Here is a 17,362-nt window from a genome sequence, read left to right on the forward strand (position 1 = left end):
GCATAGTTAATAGATATTTTGTTTGTTTAATCTCAAGTTAACTCTTGATTCTTTGGGGTCAAATTATCCAGTTTTGTGTTGTCCAAGGCCTTTTCCTGTAACCAGCTTCTTATTAGGTTGAGTGAAGGAAAATAATGACAGAATATGCAAATCAGCCCCCTGATTCTTAATTGTTTGGCTACAGTTAAGAATTCAGAATGTAACTGTAAAAAAATGGAGATTTAGAATTATCTGAGTCTTTTATTTATACAGACTCTCCCAGTTACGTCTATTAATGTGGTCATTCATAAGTCAAGAGTTAACTGTGCTTGAATTTACACATCATTTGAAAAAAATAAAATGGGCATCTGTAAATATAGGCCCTGTAGCTAACCTATATTTTTTTTCTGTAATTTTCTCTTCATCACAGCATTTCAGTTGGGGTGTGATGGAAGTGACACACTGTTGCTATAGTTAGTGGGATAGAGTTGCTGAGAATTTGTGACAGATACTGTCATGACTTGAAAGAGGACACTTGAAAGTTTGTTTCATTTTGGCAGAAATATATATATATATATGTATTTTTTTTTTCCTGTAGTGGATTGTATCCCCTGCAGAAAAAGCTAAATATGATGAAATCTTCTTGAAAACTGATAAAGATATGGATGGATTTGTGTCAGGATTGGAAGTCCGTGAAATCTTCCTGAAGACAGGCTTACCTTCTGCCTTACTTGCCCATATTTGGTAAGAGTTTAAGCTGATTTAAAAAACAAATAATGGTTTTGTATCAGCTCTACTTTTGTAATACTTTTAGGCATTAGTAAGTAGGACAGTTTTTGTTTTAGAACTTTATAGTGAAACTTTTGTCTGATGATTTTTTTATTAATAAATTTATTTTTTAATTGGAGAATTGCTTTACAGTGTTGTATTGGTTTCTGCTGTAGGACAATGTAAATCAGCCATAATTATACATATATCCCCTCCCTCTTGATGATTTCTTCTGAGCAGTGGACAAAAGCTTGCAGATAGGTTACCTATAATTTTATTAGGTTGACAGTGTCAGTTATTAGAATGTTAAAATCCAGCATTGATTTATATCAACTATTAAACTTCAGCTTTTAAAGGAGAATCCAAAATTCTGAAATTTAAACAGTATTAAAAAGCAGAATCTTGAAAGCATTATTGTATAATTCTGTAGGGTATATGTATACTTATACCTTTACATGGGAACTGCACACTTGGTCCTTAAAAGTGACAAACTTTAGCGTCTTTAGTGAATTTCACATTAAATGAGGTAATATATAATGAAAATGCTTTATAGTGTGCCTGCCTGCTAATCTGTCTCATTATACTGAGGTTAGTTATCATGAGGTTTCAAGGGGCAGACATCAAAAATGGTACCACATAGCTGCAAAGAGGAACACAGAAAAGAACAAAGGACTATAGATCTGCCTTAAAAGAATAAGAACTCAAGACTGGAAAAGATTAAATATATATATAACTAATGGTAGCTTCCACTTTCTAGTGCCTAGGCTAGGCACTATACTGAATAAATGGCAGCTGTCATGGGTTTCCCATTTTGCCCAAACTTCTTATGTATTTTGTCTTTAATTCTCACAGTAACTTTGCAAGATGGATGTTATCTCCACTTTGTAGATGAAGAAACTTAGACTTCGAGAGGTTAAAAAATACAGCCAATGTCACAAGAAGAAATAGTAGAAAAGTGGAATTCAAGGTTTCTTTGACACCGTAGTCTGTAGTCTTTTTGTCAGGCCACATTGGTTTTCGGTGAATCTTTCAGGTCAGAACTTTAGAAAGCTGAGTTTAAAAAAATAGAAAAAGGAGAAAGCAAATAGAATAAAACATTGCTGTTTCTCTTCAAGTGATTTTGTAAAGGTTTCCAGATTGCTGCCTCCTTTCCACACGTGATCTCCATTTGCAGCTGTTGTTTTTCTTTGACTTGGGAATCCTTATATCCTCCTACTTCAAAAGTTGCAGGAAACAAGCTGACACAGGGTATTTTGCTTGTTTTATAATCATTCTAATGCCATGAACGAACCAAATTTGTCGAAACTTTAGGTTTCGTTTGACATCTTTTAATGTTTAAAATGTTGGGAGCAGAGAATATTGGCGCACCACAACTTTTATTCTGTAGTGATTCTGGAAATCAGTAAGAAAGCACAGAGCAAACCCGAGTTATAGATCCGCCCCCCGCTCAGCACCAGGGTGAATGGTTCTCTTTTTCTTACCATTTTATTAACAGCTAGTATCTCTCTTCTAACATGTTAGTGAGTTTGGGGCTAGCCATGAGTTGGTGTGACTTTCTTTTTTAATTCAAATGATGATGATTTTAGAGCTACATAGTCATGTTAATTTTCCCCTGGATTTTTAGAATGTTAGTTGTGGCATTTATATACTGTTCATTTTGTTTATTTGCACAGGTCATTATGTGACACAAAGAACTGTGGGAAGCTTTCAAAAGATCAATTTGCCTTGGCTTTTCACTTAATCAATCAGAAGTTAATAAAGGGCATTGATCCTCCTCACATTCTTACTCCTGAGATGATCCCACCATCAGATAGGGCCACTTTACAAAAGGTAAGACAACGTAAAACCTTAATACAGTTAATAGAAAGAAACAAATGCTGTGTCAGATGACAAACTCAGTTTGTATGGAATAGTGGAGAAAATGTATCTGGCTAGAAACAGAGCAGTATAGTGTTTGTAGTTTAATGTGTACCTATAAATATGTTCAGTGCCTTGTATGATACCCTTGGGCTATAGCTCATTTTTCCCGCCGTTCATTACACGTATTGCAAACCATGTTTTCCAGTCTGAAAATTGGAAAAATTTGATCTTGTTTTTCCCCTTGTGGATTTGTGAATTAATTTTTATTAATAGAGTGTTGATTTTAAATGAAATCTATAAGAATTAAATTATTATGTTTCATTTGATAATTCACACTTGGAGAAAGCAATACAAAGTTGAAAACAAAACCTAAGAGATTATGATTACTTGTTGATTTTACATAAAAAGAAAAGAAATTTTGTGCTTGAATTGAAGGTTGAAAAACCTGTGTGGCTTTTGCCATATGGATGACCTCTATTCCTGAACATACAACCACATTTCATATCTGAACAGTTAGAAACAGGTTTTAGGTACTTTTGGTTCTGGCCAGCAGTGGGGATTTTCAAAACTACATGTTTTAGTAATATTGTATCTTGATTTTTCTTTTCTCATCTAGAAACACTTCCTAATATTGTGGTTTATAATACCTTGGCCTTGTAATAGAGCTTTAAAAGAGCCTGCCTACTCTAGTGGCTATTTGCCTTAAAACTATGTACTTCGTATCTTTAAATTTCTTGTGACCTACAAAGTAACCATGACTGTGGTGATTCTTATTTAAAGTTATATATATAAGGAGTTGTCACATATTTGATATGAGGAGAGTTCTCTTTAAAATGTCAGTAGACTATTTTGGTTTTGCATTAATTTTGTTGCATAGGTTAAAAAATCCCATTTTAACAAATTGATTAAGTCAAAATTGGATTATTTTCTCTAACTCAACTAAACAGAAATTTATAGCCACTCAGTATAGAAGTTATGTGTAAGAATTTTTATTCTTATTTTCAAGTAAAGTAACTATTTGATAATCTGCTTTGTCCGTGTTTGGGGAGGAGCATTTTGTGAATTTTTGAGATTCATTTTCATGTAGGACATGGATTCCCTAAATTGTAGAGAAGGCTAAAAGTGATGCCACCTGGAAAGATAAAGATTACACACTTGTATTTATGCCCCCTGCTATAACTATACCTCAGTTATGGAATGTTGTGTTGTTTCATCTTCTTTCACCTATAGAGACTGTTTTTTTCCCTTGCCCCCTTCATTTTATACCCACTGAATCTCCCACCAACACAAAAAACACATACAGCAGAACTTTCTGAAGCAAATTATGTTTGTTCATCAAAGGCTCTAATTAGTAGACACTTTGAGTTGTGTCTGCTGTACAGAATTTTCAGTTTAGTAGATTTAGTAAAGTCCATTCACTAGAGCATAGGTACTTCTATGTGAGATATCAGTATTCATTAAAATGGGATTTTATCACTGTTGTCTTACCTATAACCAGTAATTTTAACCTTAAAAATTAAAATTTGCATTTGTTTTGTCGTTCAAATAATCTATTTTCTCTTTATAATCTAATTTTTTTAGAACTGCATTTTTGCAGCTTTGACTAATCCTTTTTTGAACGTTGCTTTCCTTTCTGTGTTTTTTCTAGTTTGGACTATTTTTTCCATTCTGCAGCACTCTGCTTTTCGCCTTTCTTGTACTGTCAGTTTCTTAACTCTACTCTCTCAAGGTTAGAGCTTTACTTTATGCCTTTTTTAGCATTACAGTTTTTGGTTTACAAGATACATTTTGAAATTAGAGGTTTTTTTATGCAGCTAAGTTGATGCAGAGAAAATACCTAAACAGCATGCTTTTGTCACGTGTCTATCACTTGGTCCTTGTGTGTGTTTTAACTTGCCTTCCTTAGGCTTTCTGATCCACTTAGAATCACCAAAGTGGAACTTTTCTGTAATGCACAAAACAGGGTGAGAGAAAGTATTCTGTGACTAGGGAACATAAAAAAGTACATTTTTCTTCCTGTGCCTTATATGCTGTTAGCTGTACCTTTCCATGCTTCCTGATTGAATGTCATTTTATTGCTCTGGAATGGGAGTTTAATTTTTGTGTCAGTAATTGAGGCACACAAGCACACTAATCTGTACCAACTAAGTACAGTAATCTTCATTCTGGAGTCATCTGTGGTATCACTTTATAACTTGCTTGACGTTAAACTTACTTATCTCACTCTGATGATATTTTTAATAGTGAAAGACTGTCAAATGTGAGTCACTTTTTTGAGTTAGAGTGACAAGAAGAGGTGTGGGAGTCATGAGTTTCTTGGTTTGCTTGCACCTCTGATAGCAAAGTTCTCAGTAGCTTTTAGGTGATGTGTAAGTTACTCTTGGTGATGAAAGTGAGACTAAGTGCTTATTTTTCGTTTTGTTCACCTTTTAAATTGTCTGGCCAGGCTTAGCTCATAAGTTAAAATTCTGGTAAATACTTGTCACATTTGGAAACTCACTTTAAAATTTCTAATTTAATATGGAATGATAAGGGTCTGTGTATTAGTGAAACATGTAGTAAAACATTGTAAGAGGCATATTTGGTATAGATCTGTAATTAATATAAAATTGAGACTAGCATTAATTGAATCCTAATTGATCCTAATTTTGGTGTTGATAATCAAAACAAAGCACATGAGGACTGTTATGCAGTGTAGCGTAAAGAAGTATAGAAATGATTATTTGCCACATTTTATGGATCTATCTGTTCATTGAGTTGGCTTTTAGGGTAATAGTTTTATTTAAATGGTCTTAGTTTGCAGGTGCTGAGGGGCATAATGTGAAATAGCACTTGAATTTAATTAGAAGTCTCCTGACAATATTGCCTTATTAGCTGGGCTCAACTTTAAGCAAGTCCTTTAGTATGTTTCCTTAATTCTAAAATGAGATTTATAATAATACCTGCCTCACCTACAGCGCTACTGTTTTCAAATTAGTACTTAAGTTATTTGTAAACCTTTATAATTATGAGCAGATAGGATATTGTGAACTTCCAGATTTCTTCTTCTGTTGTGCAAGTTGGTGACATACATTACGTTCATAGCAGCATAAGTATAATAGTTCACCTTTTAGAACATAATTTTATGTTCTGCTAATAAGGTCCTCAATATATCTTAGTTTTACCTGTTTAAATCTCAGTTTTAACATTTCTTAATGGTGATCATCCCGTTATTTGTCAATCTGCTTGTAGCACAGGGTGTAGGTCAAGTGTTTGAAGGAACAATTATCTTTTTGCCCTGACTTCAGCCGGTTATGTAAGGCGACAAAAATGTGGTTCACAAAGAAAATTCAGCCAGAGTGGAAGCAAGTCATTGCAAGGCTTTCTCTCTAAAGAGAGAAATTTAAAGAGCATTTTCTGTTGAGGAAGTTAATTATAATAGCTTATATTTATAAAATATCATAAAAGTTTGTAGAGTGACTTCATATGCAATATTTAATTTTTGAAGTGGGCAGGCGAGAGATTATTTCCCTGTTTCACAGTGAAATCATGCAGCTAGTAAAATAGCAGGACCCAGAATAAATCAGCTGGGTTTTCTAAATACAAATACCATTCAGAGACTAATTCTGATATCTTCATTATCAAAAGAAAATCTTAATGTAAATGATATCATATGAAGATAGTTTCATTATGGTGATATTAATATTTACTGTGGAATATGCTGGGTGGTTGGCTTTAGTTTAAATAGAGGAGACACTGAAAGTATTTAATGAAAGTAAATATTTGTTTAATTAAATAAAATCAACCATCATTTATTTGACACAAATAAATCACCATTCATCTCCCCAAGAAATTTATGCTTCAGTGGAGGAATTAGTTTATAAATCTGTTATCTTCTTTATTGCAGTGTTCTAGACAGGCTAAGATCAAGTGATGAAGACATTGAGATCTCAAGTGGTGGTATATATTATAGAACAACAGCTTTTAGAGAGTTTAAGGGAATATATCTTAGTATATAACTCTGTATGTATGTGTGTGAAATTACACTAGATAGTGATAGTTTTCTTAAGTGAATTAAAAGTGTTAGTAATACCATAAAACATGTATCCATATAGTACTTTTAAAGATTTTTAATGCTTTTCCACATGCAATTTTATAGTAATAATGTTGTAATTGTGAACTCTTTGTTTTTAGAACATCATAGGATCAAGTCCTGTTGCAGATTTCTCTGCTATTAAGGAGCTAGATACCCTTAACAATGAAATAGTTGACCTACAGAGGTACGTAAAGTAAAATTATACCTGACTATATAAGTACACACACACTCTTTTCTGTTTCTAATGTAAATCTTGGTAAATACTAGTTTATTTGGTTAAGTACTATAGTTCTTAAAATGGGAATCAGTGTACCTTATTAAATCTAAGGCAACCTTTAATTGCAGGATGTACTATTTTCTTGTGTAGCACTGAATAAAGAAAGTCACTTCCAAATAAATAATGGCCTTCCATCAACTATAAGGTACTATTAGATTATGGACAGTGAAATAAGTATATCCTAAAAATTTATTTGTTTTTTTTTTTTAAAGTATGGTGGTTGATTTACAATGTTGTGTTAGTTTGAGGTGTATAGCAAAATGATTCCTTTTATATATATGTAAATATATATATATATATTTATGTATATGTATATGTATATATATATGTATATGTATATGTATATATATATATATCTCCTTTTTTATGGAGAAGGAAATGGCAACCCACTCCAGTACTCTTGCCTGGAAAATTCCATGGACGGAGGAGCCTGGAAGGCTACTGTAGTCCCTGGGGTTGCAGAATCGGACACTACTGAGCGACTTCACTTTCACTGTCTTTCCTTTTATATATATGTATATATTCCTTTTATATATACACACACATATATATACACATACATACACTTGTTCTTTTTCAAATTCTTTTCCCTTATAGGTTATTGCAAAATACTGAGTATAGTTTCCTATGCTATACAGTAGGTCCTTGTTGTTTTTCTATTTTAAGTATAGTAGTGTGTATATGTTAATCTCAACCTCCTAACTTTGTCCCTCCGTTTCCCTGAAATAATTTTCCCTCAAACTTTAGGTATTTGAATAACACATTAGGAAAACATTATTTAATATATTTTATTGAAGGAATTTTATATGTAGACATCATGCCAAGAGCTTTTGTAACTGTTGCCCCATTTGGTCCTCACAGAAACTTTGTAACTTGAGATAGATATTACTGTTTTACAGGTAGAGAGTTAAGATGCTTAGGTTATTTTACTGAAAGTCATACAAACCTATAAGCAGTAGAATTAAAAAAAAAAAGCGGTAGAATTAATATCTGATTTCAAGACTACTTGATTTGGAGTTGAATTTTCTTTCATATGTACTGTGTTGAATTTTCTTTCTACACATGTACTGTGTAGAAATGGACTTGAATACAATTAGATTTGAATTTAAATATAGCAGGTACTCTTGGTATTTCCTAATCTCCTTGTCCCTAGAAACTTTTATAGTAATGCATATTGTAAAAATGACTTCCTAAAATTTCTTTTTAAAAAGTGAGTGCTTCCCTGGTGGCTCATTGGTAAAGAATCTGCCTGCTAATGCAGGAAACATGGGTTCAATCCCTGATCTGGAAAGACTGCCACATGCCGCAAAGCAACAAAACCCATGTGCCACAACTTTAGAGCCTGTGCTTTACACCCTGGGAGCTACAACTATTGAGCCCATGGGCTGCAGCTCCTGAAGCCCCCCTTACCCTAGAGCTTTTGCTCAATAGCAAGAGATGCCACCTAAATGAGAATCCCATGCACTGCAACTAGAGACCGGCTCCTGCTTGCCTCAACTAAAGAAAAGCCTGTGCAACAACAAAAGATCCATCATAGCCCAAAATAAAAAATAAATAAATAAAATTGTAATTTTTTAAAAAGTGAGACCACTTTTCCATCTATAGGGCGTTGGATTTAAATGTCATTTTACTTACATAAACTTTTTTTCAACCTTCACAACACTTTAAAGCAGATAACGACTGATAACTTTTATCTTGATGATACTGAGACATAAGGGAATTAAATGATGCAGCCGGGCTATATGGCAAGAACTTGGGAAAGATCTTTCCTCATCCATGAGACTACATTGAGATTATTGTAGAGAAAGTTATGATTCTTTTCAGTTGCAAGAAAGAATTCAACCCAAGCTGAATAAGTGAGAGTGAATTTATTCACTAAGGCCTCTTAGAGGTAGGGATAGCTTCAGTTCAGTTCAGTTCAGTCACTCAGTCGTGTCGGACTCTTTGTGACCCCATGAATCGCAGCACACCAGGCCTCCCTGTCCGTCACCAACTCCCAGAGTTTACTCAAACTCAGGTCCATTGAGTTGGTGATGTGATCCAGCTATCTCATCCTCTGTCGTCCCCTTCTTCTCCTGCCCCCAATCCCTCCCAGCATCAGGGTCTTTTCCAATGAGTCAACTCTTTGCTTGAGGTGGCCCGGTATTGGAGTTTCAGCTTCAGCATCAGTCCTTCCAATGAACACCCAGGACTGATCTCCTTTAGGATGGACTGGTTTGATCTCCTTGCAGTCCAAGGGACTCTCAAGAGTCTTCTCCAACACCACAGTTCAAAAGCATCCATTCTTCGGTGCTCAGCTTTCTTCACAGTCCAACTCTCATACCCATACGTGACCACTGGAAAAACCGTAGCCTTGACTAGATGGACTTTTGTTGGCAAAGTAATGTCTCTGCTTTTTAATATGCTATCTAGGTTGGTCATAACTTTCCTTCCAAGGAGTAAGCGTAGCTTAAAGCATAGCTTTGCACTGGGGCTAAAATGATGTAATCAGTTCTCTTGCTCTCTCCATTTCCTGTTTCCACCTCCACTAGGTGGTTCCATTCTCAGGTAGACTTTCCTATTATCCTGTCAGGGGGGTTATTGCACATCTGAGTTTCATGTACCTATTATTTCAAATCTAGTGGGGTTACTGTCTTCTGGCAGTTCCTGCAAAAGCCCTCAGAGTCGATCTGATTGGACTGGTGTAGGATTATACTGAAACAGTCATGGCCAGGGACATACTGCTTGCTGATGTGTCATGAACTGTCTCTTGGATGGGTGGGGGTAGTTTGCCACTGAGGCCAAATGGAGGAGGGCGTATCCCCAGATGAAAATTCTGCTAGAAGGAGGGGTGAATTCAGGGAGTGAATGTCTATAGAAGGCAGCATAGCTTCAAATCCACAGTAATGTCAATGATTGCCCTTAGTATCATCTGTCTCTTTGAACAGTACGTCTTGACATTTTATAAACTTAGTCTGGGTACTGTCTTAAAAAATGTTTTCTATTTGATAAATAATTGTTTTAATTGATGAAAATAATTATATTTTTAAAGCATTGGTTTTTCAAATGCATAGCAAATACTCAGCATAATACTAAATAAAACCAGTATTTTTCCATTCAGTTTTATCTTAAAAAATTTTTTTTTTAATTTTTAAATGGAGAATAATTGCTTTACAATGTTGTGTTGGTTTCTGCCATACGTCAACATGAATCAGCCATAGATATACATATGTTCCCTCCCTCTTAGACCTCCCTCCCGCCGTCAACCCTATCCCACCCCTCTAGGTTGTCACAGAGCACTGGGAGGAGCTCCCTGTGGCATAGAGCAAATTTCCACTGGCTGTCTGTTTTCCATTTGTTAATGTATATCTTTCAATGCTATTCTCTCAATTTGTCCCACCCTCCTCTTCCCCCACTGTGTCCACAAGTCTGTTCTCTGTGTTTGCATCTCTGTTGTTGGTCTGCAAATAGGTTTGTCAGTACTGTTTCTAGAGTCCATATATATACTATAATATATGGTATTTGTCTTCCTTTTTCTGACTTAACTTCACTTTGTATAACAGGCTCTAGGTTCATCCACCTCACTAGAACTGACTTTAATGCATTCCTTTTTATGGCTAATATTCCATTATATATCTATGTACCGCAGCTTCTTTATCCATTCATCTGTCAATGGACATCTGGGTTGCTTCCATGTCCTAGCTATTGTAAATAGTACTGCAGTGAACATTGGGGTAAATGTGTCTTTTAGAATTATGGTTTTCTGAGGGTATATGCCCAGTAAGTGGGATTGCTAGGTCCTATGGTAGTTTTATTCCTAGTGTTTTGAGAAACCTCCATGCTGTTCTCCATAGTGGCTGTATCAGTTTATATTCCCACCACTGTGCAAGAGGGTTCCCTGTTCTCCACATCCTCTCTAGCATTTATTTTTTGCAGATATTTTGATGATGGCAATTCTGACCAGAGTGAGGTGATACCTCATTGTAGTTTTGACTTGCATTTCTCTAATAATAAACAATTTTGAATATCTTTTCAAGTGTCTATTAGCCATCTGCATGTCTTCTTTCGAGCAGTGTCTGTTTAGGTCTTCCTCCCATTTTTTGATTGGGTTGTTTGATTTTCTGATATTGAGCTTCATGAGCTGCTTGTATATTTTGGAGATTAATCCTTTGTCACTTGCTTCATTTGCAGTTCTCCCATTCTGAGAGTTGTCTTTTCATCTTATTTATGGTTTTCTTTGTTGTGCAGAAGCTTTTAAGTTTAGTTAGGTCCCACTTATTTATATTTGTTGTTATTTACATTACTCTAGGAGGTGGGTCACAGAGGATCTTGCTATGATTTATGACATAGAGTCTTTTGCCTATGTTTTCCTCTAAGAGTTTTATAGTTTTTGGTCTTAAATTTAGGTCTTTAATCCATTTTGAGTTTATCTTTGTTTATGGTGTTAGGAAGTATTCTGATTTCATTCTTTTACATGTAGCTGCCAGTTTTCTTAGCACCACTTACTGAAGAGACTTGTGTTCTCCATTGTATATTCTTGCCTCCTTTGTCAAAAATAAGGTGCCCTAGACGCATGGGTTTATTTCTGGGCTTTCTCTCTTGTTCCATTGGTCTATATTTCTGTTTTTGTGCCAGTACCATACTGTCTTGATGGCTGTAGCTTTGTAGTATAGTCTAAAGTCAGGAAAGTCTATTCCACCAGCTCCTCTTTCTTTCTCAAGATCGCTTTGACCTGTTTTGGGGACAGCTCAGACTCTAATCTGGCCCTGCTCCTGTGTGTTCTTGCCTCCAGTGTCCACAGCTGCTAGAGCTAGGCGTTTTCTTTTGTGGGAACACTCATTGTCCTTTTATATATGCCATAGACAGAGAGTCTACGCAGTTGATCGTGTGGACTTATCCGCAGTTTATACTGCTGGTGGAAAGGTTTTTGATCCTCTTTAGCCATTCTGCTCCTGGAGCTCAATTGTGGTTTTATCCTTACCTCTGCATGTGGGTCATCCATGAGAGTTTGCTCCTGAGGCTGCCCTGGAGGACTCGGGTCTGCACCAGTGAGGAATGGGCATGGAGATGTCATGGCTGTTTGGATCACAGGAACCCTGGCAGCTCATGGACACCAGTAGCCACGGGCTCAAGAGATATGGCACTGTTAGGGTGTTTTCCTAGCATCTGGCTACTTTGCCCCAGTGAGGACCGAATGTGGAGGTGGCACGGCTGCTTGGATTGCAGGGACTCTAGTGGTGCCAGGTGTGCAGTGAAGCCAGTTGGCCACAGGCATGGAAAATATGCTGCTCATAGAATCCTTTTCTAACCTCTGCCAGCTGGTGTTCAAAGGCCTCTCTGGCTGGTCCTTCTCTATGGCTCCATGTGTCTGTCACTGTTAGGACCACCCTCTCTGGGGTCTGTCTCTATTGGTCAGCTGCTGGTGTTTGCATGTGGAGAGAGAGAGGCTACAGTGATGGGCTCCATCCCCTCCCTGTGACTCAGCAGTAGCACCATGCCCCCTCCATGGCTTCCTGGCTTTCCTCCAAAGACATTCCCTGCCACACTCTCCTCCTCCTCATCTCCTCAGGCCATCTCCCTGTGGTCAACAGCAGTGCTTGTCCTGGAATTGCTGTCCGATCTCTATTCTCCATCTCCCAGTCACCATGCATTCTGGTGGACATGCATCCCCATCCAGGGTATGTAGGGCCATGGCACAGATTGTCTGTGTCATTCTCACTCCATTCAGACGGTTACAGATCACCTTCCCTGTCCAACAGCCTCAAATGCTTCCCCTCTGTCCCAACCACTTGCCCTGATGTGGGGATCGCAACCCTCGTTCAGCTCCCCAACCCCCCAGGTACAGATTGGTCCTGTTCATTATCTTCCTCTGTTTCCCTTCCTTCCTTCATTCTACCATGTTTTGCGTGGATCTGTGTATTCCTTTCCGATGGTCAGGGACTCCTGCTAGCTCTCAGCTGATTGCTCTGCAAGATCTTCTGCATCTGAAGATGTGTTCCTGATGCATCCATGGAGAAAGATGTACTCCACTTCCACCTACTTCTCTGCCTTGTCTCCCTTGGGCACTTTTTATAAATGTGAGTGTTTAGTTTTGACATATCTGCCTTCTACTGAATTCTATCAGATTCTCATTTCCAGCTCAAAAAAGTGAGCCTTTGCCTATTACATAAAGCTTCTACTGTTGGAATCCTAGAAAGTAAAACACAAATAAAAACAAACCCTTGGAGATTACATAATCCCATTTCTTTCTTACTCTTTGGGAAAAAAAATCAGTCATACATCAGGTCAGCAACAGTGCTGACTGGCACCCAAACCTGGTTGTATAAGTTCTAGTTCTGCATTTTTCCTTTTATATAATATAGCTTTTCATTAAGATTTAGAACATTTTTACTTTGGTTTGAAAAAAATAAACATTGGATTAGTCTTACTGGTGTATAGACTGCATTTTCATATGGTCTATAAGTGGCCCATTAGCATTTTTGCTTGTGTTATGAGAAGTGTGCATTGAATGGTAGCTAGATTTGAAAATACTTGTCATCTATGCCTCTCAAGCCTATGAAAATAGAGACATACCCCAATATTCTAGGGCTTGCTCGATTTCAACATTAGTTATTTTACATATGGAAAATCTTTGTAGTGAGTTTTAATAGGAAGTAGAGCATTGTACATTAAATGTTCTTGCTAGCGCAAACTTTTGTAATATTAATTACATTTTGATAAACTGAGCTTTCACTACTTCTAGTTACCATAATGTTAAGTTGTACTGTCAGTCTTGCATGGTGAATTACAGCTAATCACAAAAAAGAACATATGTAACATTTTATGACTGTCTTATTAAGAAAATCATAGAGCCTCAAAACCATATTAAGTTTTAAATTATAGTCACATTTTATAAATCTGAAATACATTTATACTTGATTTGACACTTGTGAAAATATTTTCCCTAGGCTTTTACTTTAGGTGAGAACTACAGTGTAGGCAAACTTCCATCATCTGTCAACTTCAGTAATGTCATAATAAGAGTCATTTACCCCTGCTGAAATTACGGTTGTTAAAATTCAGTTTGGTAAATGGTATTAGGTCACTTCCACCAAACCTTTGAGATATTACATTATAAAGCTTGGCTTCTGTTACTGTGAATAACAATTTTTTCTGTGCAATGGTATTACTCTATAGCCTTTGAATCAAATCTTTTATTAATATGTCAGACTGTGATGTGTATAACTACTAAACAGGAAAAAAGAATTTAAACAGATTTTGTTGTGACTTTTACTAAATTGTTATGTGACAGAAGATTTGCTCCTTCTTATTTATTTGGTTTTCAGATGAAGATACTTAATTTTAGTCCAGGGACCAAATCTGCAAATAAACAACATACATAATATGAAATTGTAATGAGTGTGTAATGAATACGTTGCTTTAAAAGATTTTTTTCCCCTCAGTGGTGGTTATAATACATAGTCATTAAAATTTGGAAAATATAGAAAAGCGTAATGAAGAAAGAAATATGTTTCTTAGAATAATAATTTGTTTTGAGCATTGAAAATCAATGGAGATGTAAAAAACTATTAATTTATATAACCTCAAGAGTTGGTTAGGTAAAGAATGTTCTTTGATATCAGTCAGAAAATGAGATGTTGTTTTCTTCTCTAGTTCACCAAATTGTTTCTAGTTGAAAATATAGGACATTGGTAGCTTGAAGCAGTATGACTTTTTGTCAGCTGTTTCTTCACATTTTTTATACAATTCCTTCAGCACTTGCTGTATTGGAATTTAATTATATCAATCAGCTTAAATTAGTATAATATTTTTAACTTATGGGAAAGCAATTGTTATAGTAATCTAATACCTGGATCTCTCACCTGAACTGAACACCTGTGTTTTTCATTACCCAACTAGTATTTTCATCTGATCATTCAGTAGGACATAACTTCATAAGCTTGCCCTGACCACTATGCTAGTCTCTTTTATTTCCCTTTCTCAGTGACATCACCACTTCCTGTAACTCAAGCTAGAAACCTGAGATTTATCTTCTCATTTTTCTTCTTTTATTTTTGAAATGTTTCTTGAGACCTTTCTTACCTTTTCTTGTCCTTTGCCTGATCAACTCCTCCTCATCCTTCAGATCTTACCTTAGATAACATTTTCACTGGAAGGGAAAGCCATCTCTTGACTACTTTACCTCTCAACCCCTATACCTACCAAATCTTACTTAAGAGCTTATCTTACATAGTTTTTAAATTTACACTTGTCATAGCATTTACCATGCTTCATTATAACTGTCTGTTTTATTTGGATACCTCACTAGAGTGTGTGCTTCTTAATCGTAGGGACTGTGTGCTTGTTCACTGTTAATCCCTGCTGCTTAGCTTATATGACTGAACTGGGAGTGGATGCTTAGTCGTGTTCAACCCTTTTCAACCCCATGGACTGTAGCCTGCCAGCCTCCTCTGACCTTGAGATTTCCAGACAAGAGTACAGGAATGGGTTGCTATTTCCTTCTCCAGGGGATCTTCCCAACCCAGGGATCAAACCCCCATTTCCAGCACTTTACCACTGAGCTACTGGGTATGTAATAGATACCATGTATATCAATAAAATAGGTACCATATATATGTGTGTGTGTGTGCATTAGTTGCTCAGTCATGTTTGACTTTGTAACCCCATGGGCTATATGTAGCCTGCCAGGTTCCTCCGTCCATGAGATTTCCAGACGAGAATACTGGAGTGGGTTGCCATTCCCTTCTCCAGGGAATCTTCCTGACCCAGGGATCGAACCTGTGTTTTCATACATTGTGGGCGGACTCTACCATCTGAGCCACCAAGGAAGCCCATATATGTGTGTGTGTGTGTATATATATATAGAGAGAGAGAGAGACATAGCTTATTGATAAGTATATAGAGAAAATAATTTGTTCAGTATTGTTAAAATCAGTCCTGTCCTTTCTGCTTTTTCTGTCTTAGAATTAGCCTTTACCTCTTAACCTGGATCATTGCTATAACCTCCTAATAAACTGTGTGCTTTGAGTCTCTCCTTCATTCCTTGAGACTGTCCTTCTTCCAACTGATACAGAAAGTACAACCAGGATCCCTTAGTGACTCCAACTCCCCAGCATGATCCATCTCCCTTTTCTGAGTATGGCATAAAGTCTCTTCCTTTGTGGTGTTCTTTTGGCATCCTGACCATTCTTTTCTCTTCATTACTTCCACAGTACACCTCCTAGAACAGATATTGTGTGTTTGCTCTTGGCCCCTCTCTCAGTGGTCAACATAATGCTTTAATCTGCCATTTCAGTTTCATTCCTCTTCTTGAGCCATATGGTGGATGGGCTTATTACCTCTCAGCTCAATATGCCACCAGTTTTTATTCTTCTGTGCCTGTGATCCTACTGTTTCCCTTTGCTGGGTGGGCTTATTACCTCTCAGTTCAACATGCCACCAGTTTTTATTCTTCTGTGCCTGTGACGTTACTGTTTCCCTTTGTCTGAGCACACCTTTACCTTGTAAACTTTATTCCCGCTTTAAGGCAGGCCCAGCTTAAATATCATCTTTGTCAAACCCTTCCTGAAACCTTGATTGCTAGTTCTTTTTTCCTTTCTACTTAGAGAGTCTTCATTCTTTTAGAATAGTACTCACCACATTTTAATGTGATCTTTTTTTTTAATATATCCTTTTTAAAAAAAATCTGAACTCCTTCAGGGTAGGGTCTGTGTCTTATTCATTTGGATATGTCTAGAAATTAATGCACACAGTGCCTGACACTGCAAAATTTTGGTACAGGTTGAATAAATCAAAGAATATTATAAATATTAAGTAATTTCCAGACTTAATTCCTGAAAAGCTTATGGCAGGCTAGAAACCATCCCTAAAAGATGAAATAAAGGATCTTCTGAATAATAGTTTATTTTGAAGACTATAAAAGAAGATTTTATAGACAAAAGGGATTTTAATTTTCACAGGAACATTAAGGTTAATAGACTGTTTTTTTCCTATTTGCCAATCTGTTGTGTTAGGGATTTCCTTTGAGAATCTGAAGAAGGCTGTTAGACTCTACCTCCAGAAAAAAAAGAACGTATTTATCCATGCACACCATCTTGCATTTGTTTCAGGAGTTCCTAGACCCTTAAAAGCTATCCATGAACCAATTTTTAAGAACCCTTGCTCTGAAAGTAAATTGGCTCAAATATAGAAGGTCTTGGCAATGAAAGGTGAAACATACCAAGAAATTGCTTCAGTCACTTAGTGTGGTGGTGGTGGATTATGCTGAGGCAGGAGTTAATATTTATTTGTCTTCTCCCAGCTTTTACTTCCTTCCTGTCTCTGTCTTTTTAGCAAGAACATCAGGAAGTAGAAGCTACATCCTGTCAGGCCAGTTTGTTGATCTCGGGCCAGTAAACAGGATAGATGATTACAATAGTAGTTAT

At 36.5% G+C, this 17,362-nt stretch overlaps 1 protein-coding gene across 8 annotated transcripts in view; it reads left to right on the plus strand.

Annotated features, from left to right (window-relative positions):
* The window catches only part of EPS15 (epidermal growth factor receptor pathway substrate 15), a 138,224-nt gene that overhangs the window by 54,840 nt on the left and 66,022 nt on the right, over positions 1 to 17,362 (plus strand). For all 8 annotated transcript variants that reach the window (XM_061121920.1, XM_061121923.1, XM_061121924.1 and 5 more), the window contains exons 10-12: positions 578 to 723; positions 2,421 to 2,577; positions 6,781 to 6,866. In XM_061121920.1, coding sequence (XP_060977903.1) covers positions 578 to 723; positions 2,421 to 2,577; positions 6,781 to 6,866 — 389 coding nt within the window. The remainder of the gene's footprint in view (positions 1 to 577; positions 724 to 2,420; positions 2,578 to 6,780; positions 6,867 to 17,362) is intronic.

This window comes from Dama dama, chromosome 20, assembly GCF_033118175.1.
Source record: "Dama dama isolate Ldn47 chromosome 20, ASM3311817v1, whole genome shotgun sequence".
NCBI classification, from domain to species: Eukaryota; Metazoa; Chordata; class Mammalia; order Artiodactyla; family Cervidae; genus Dama; species Dama dama.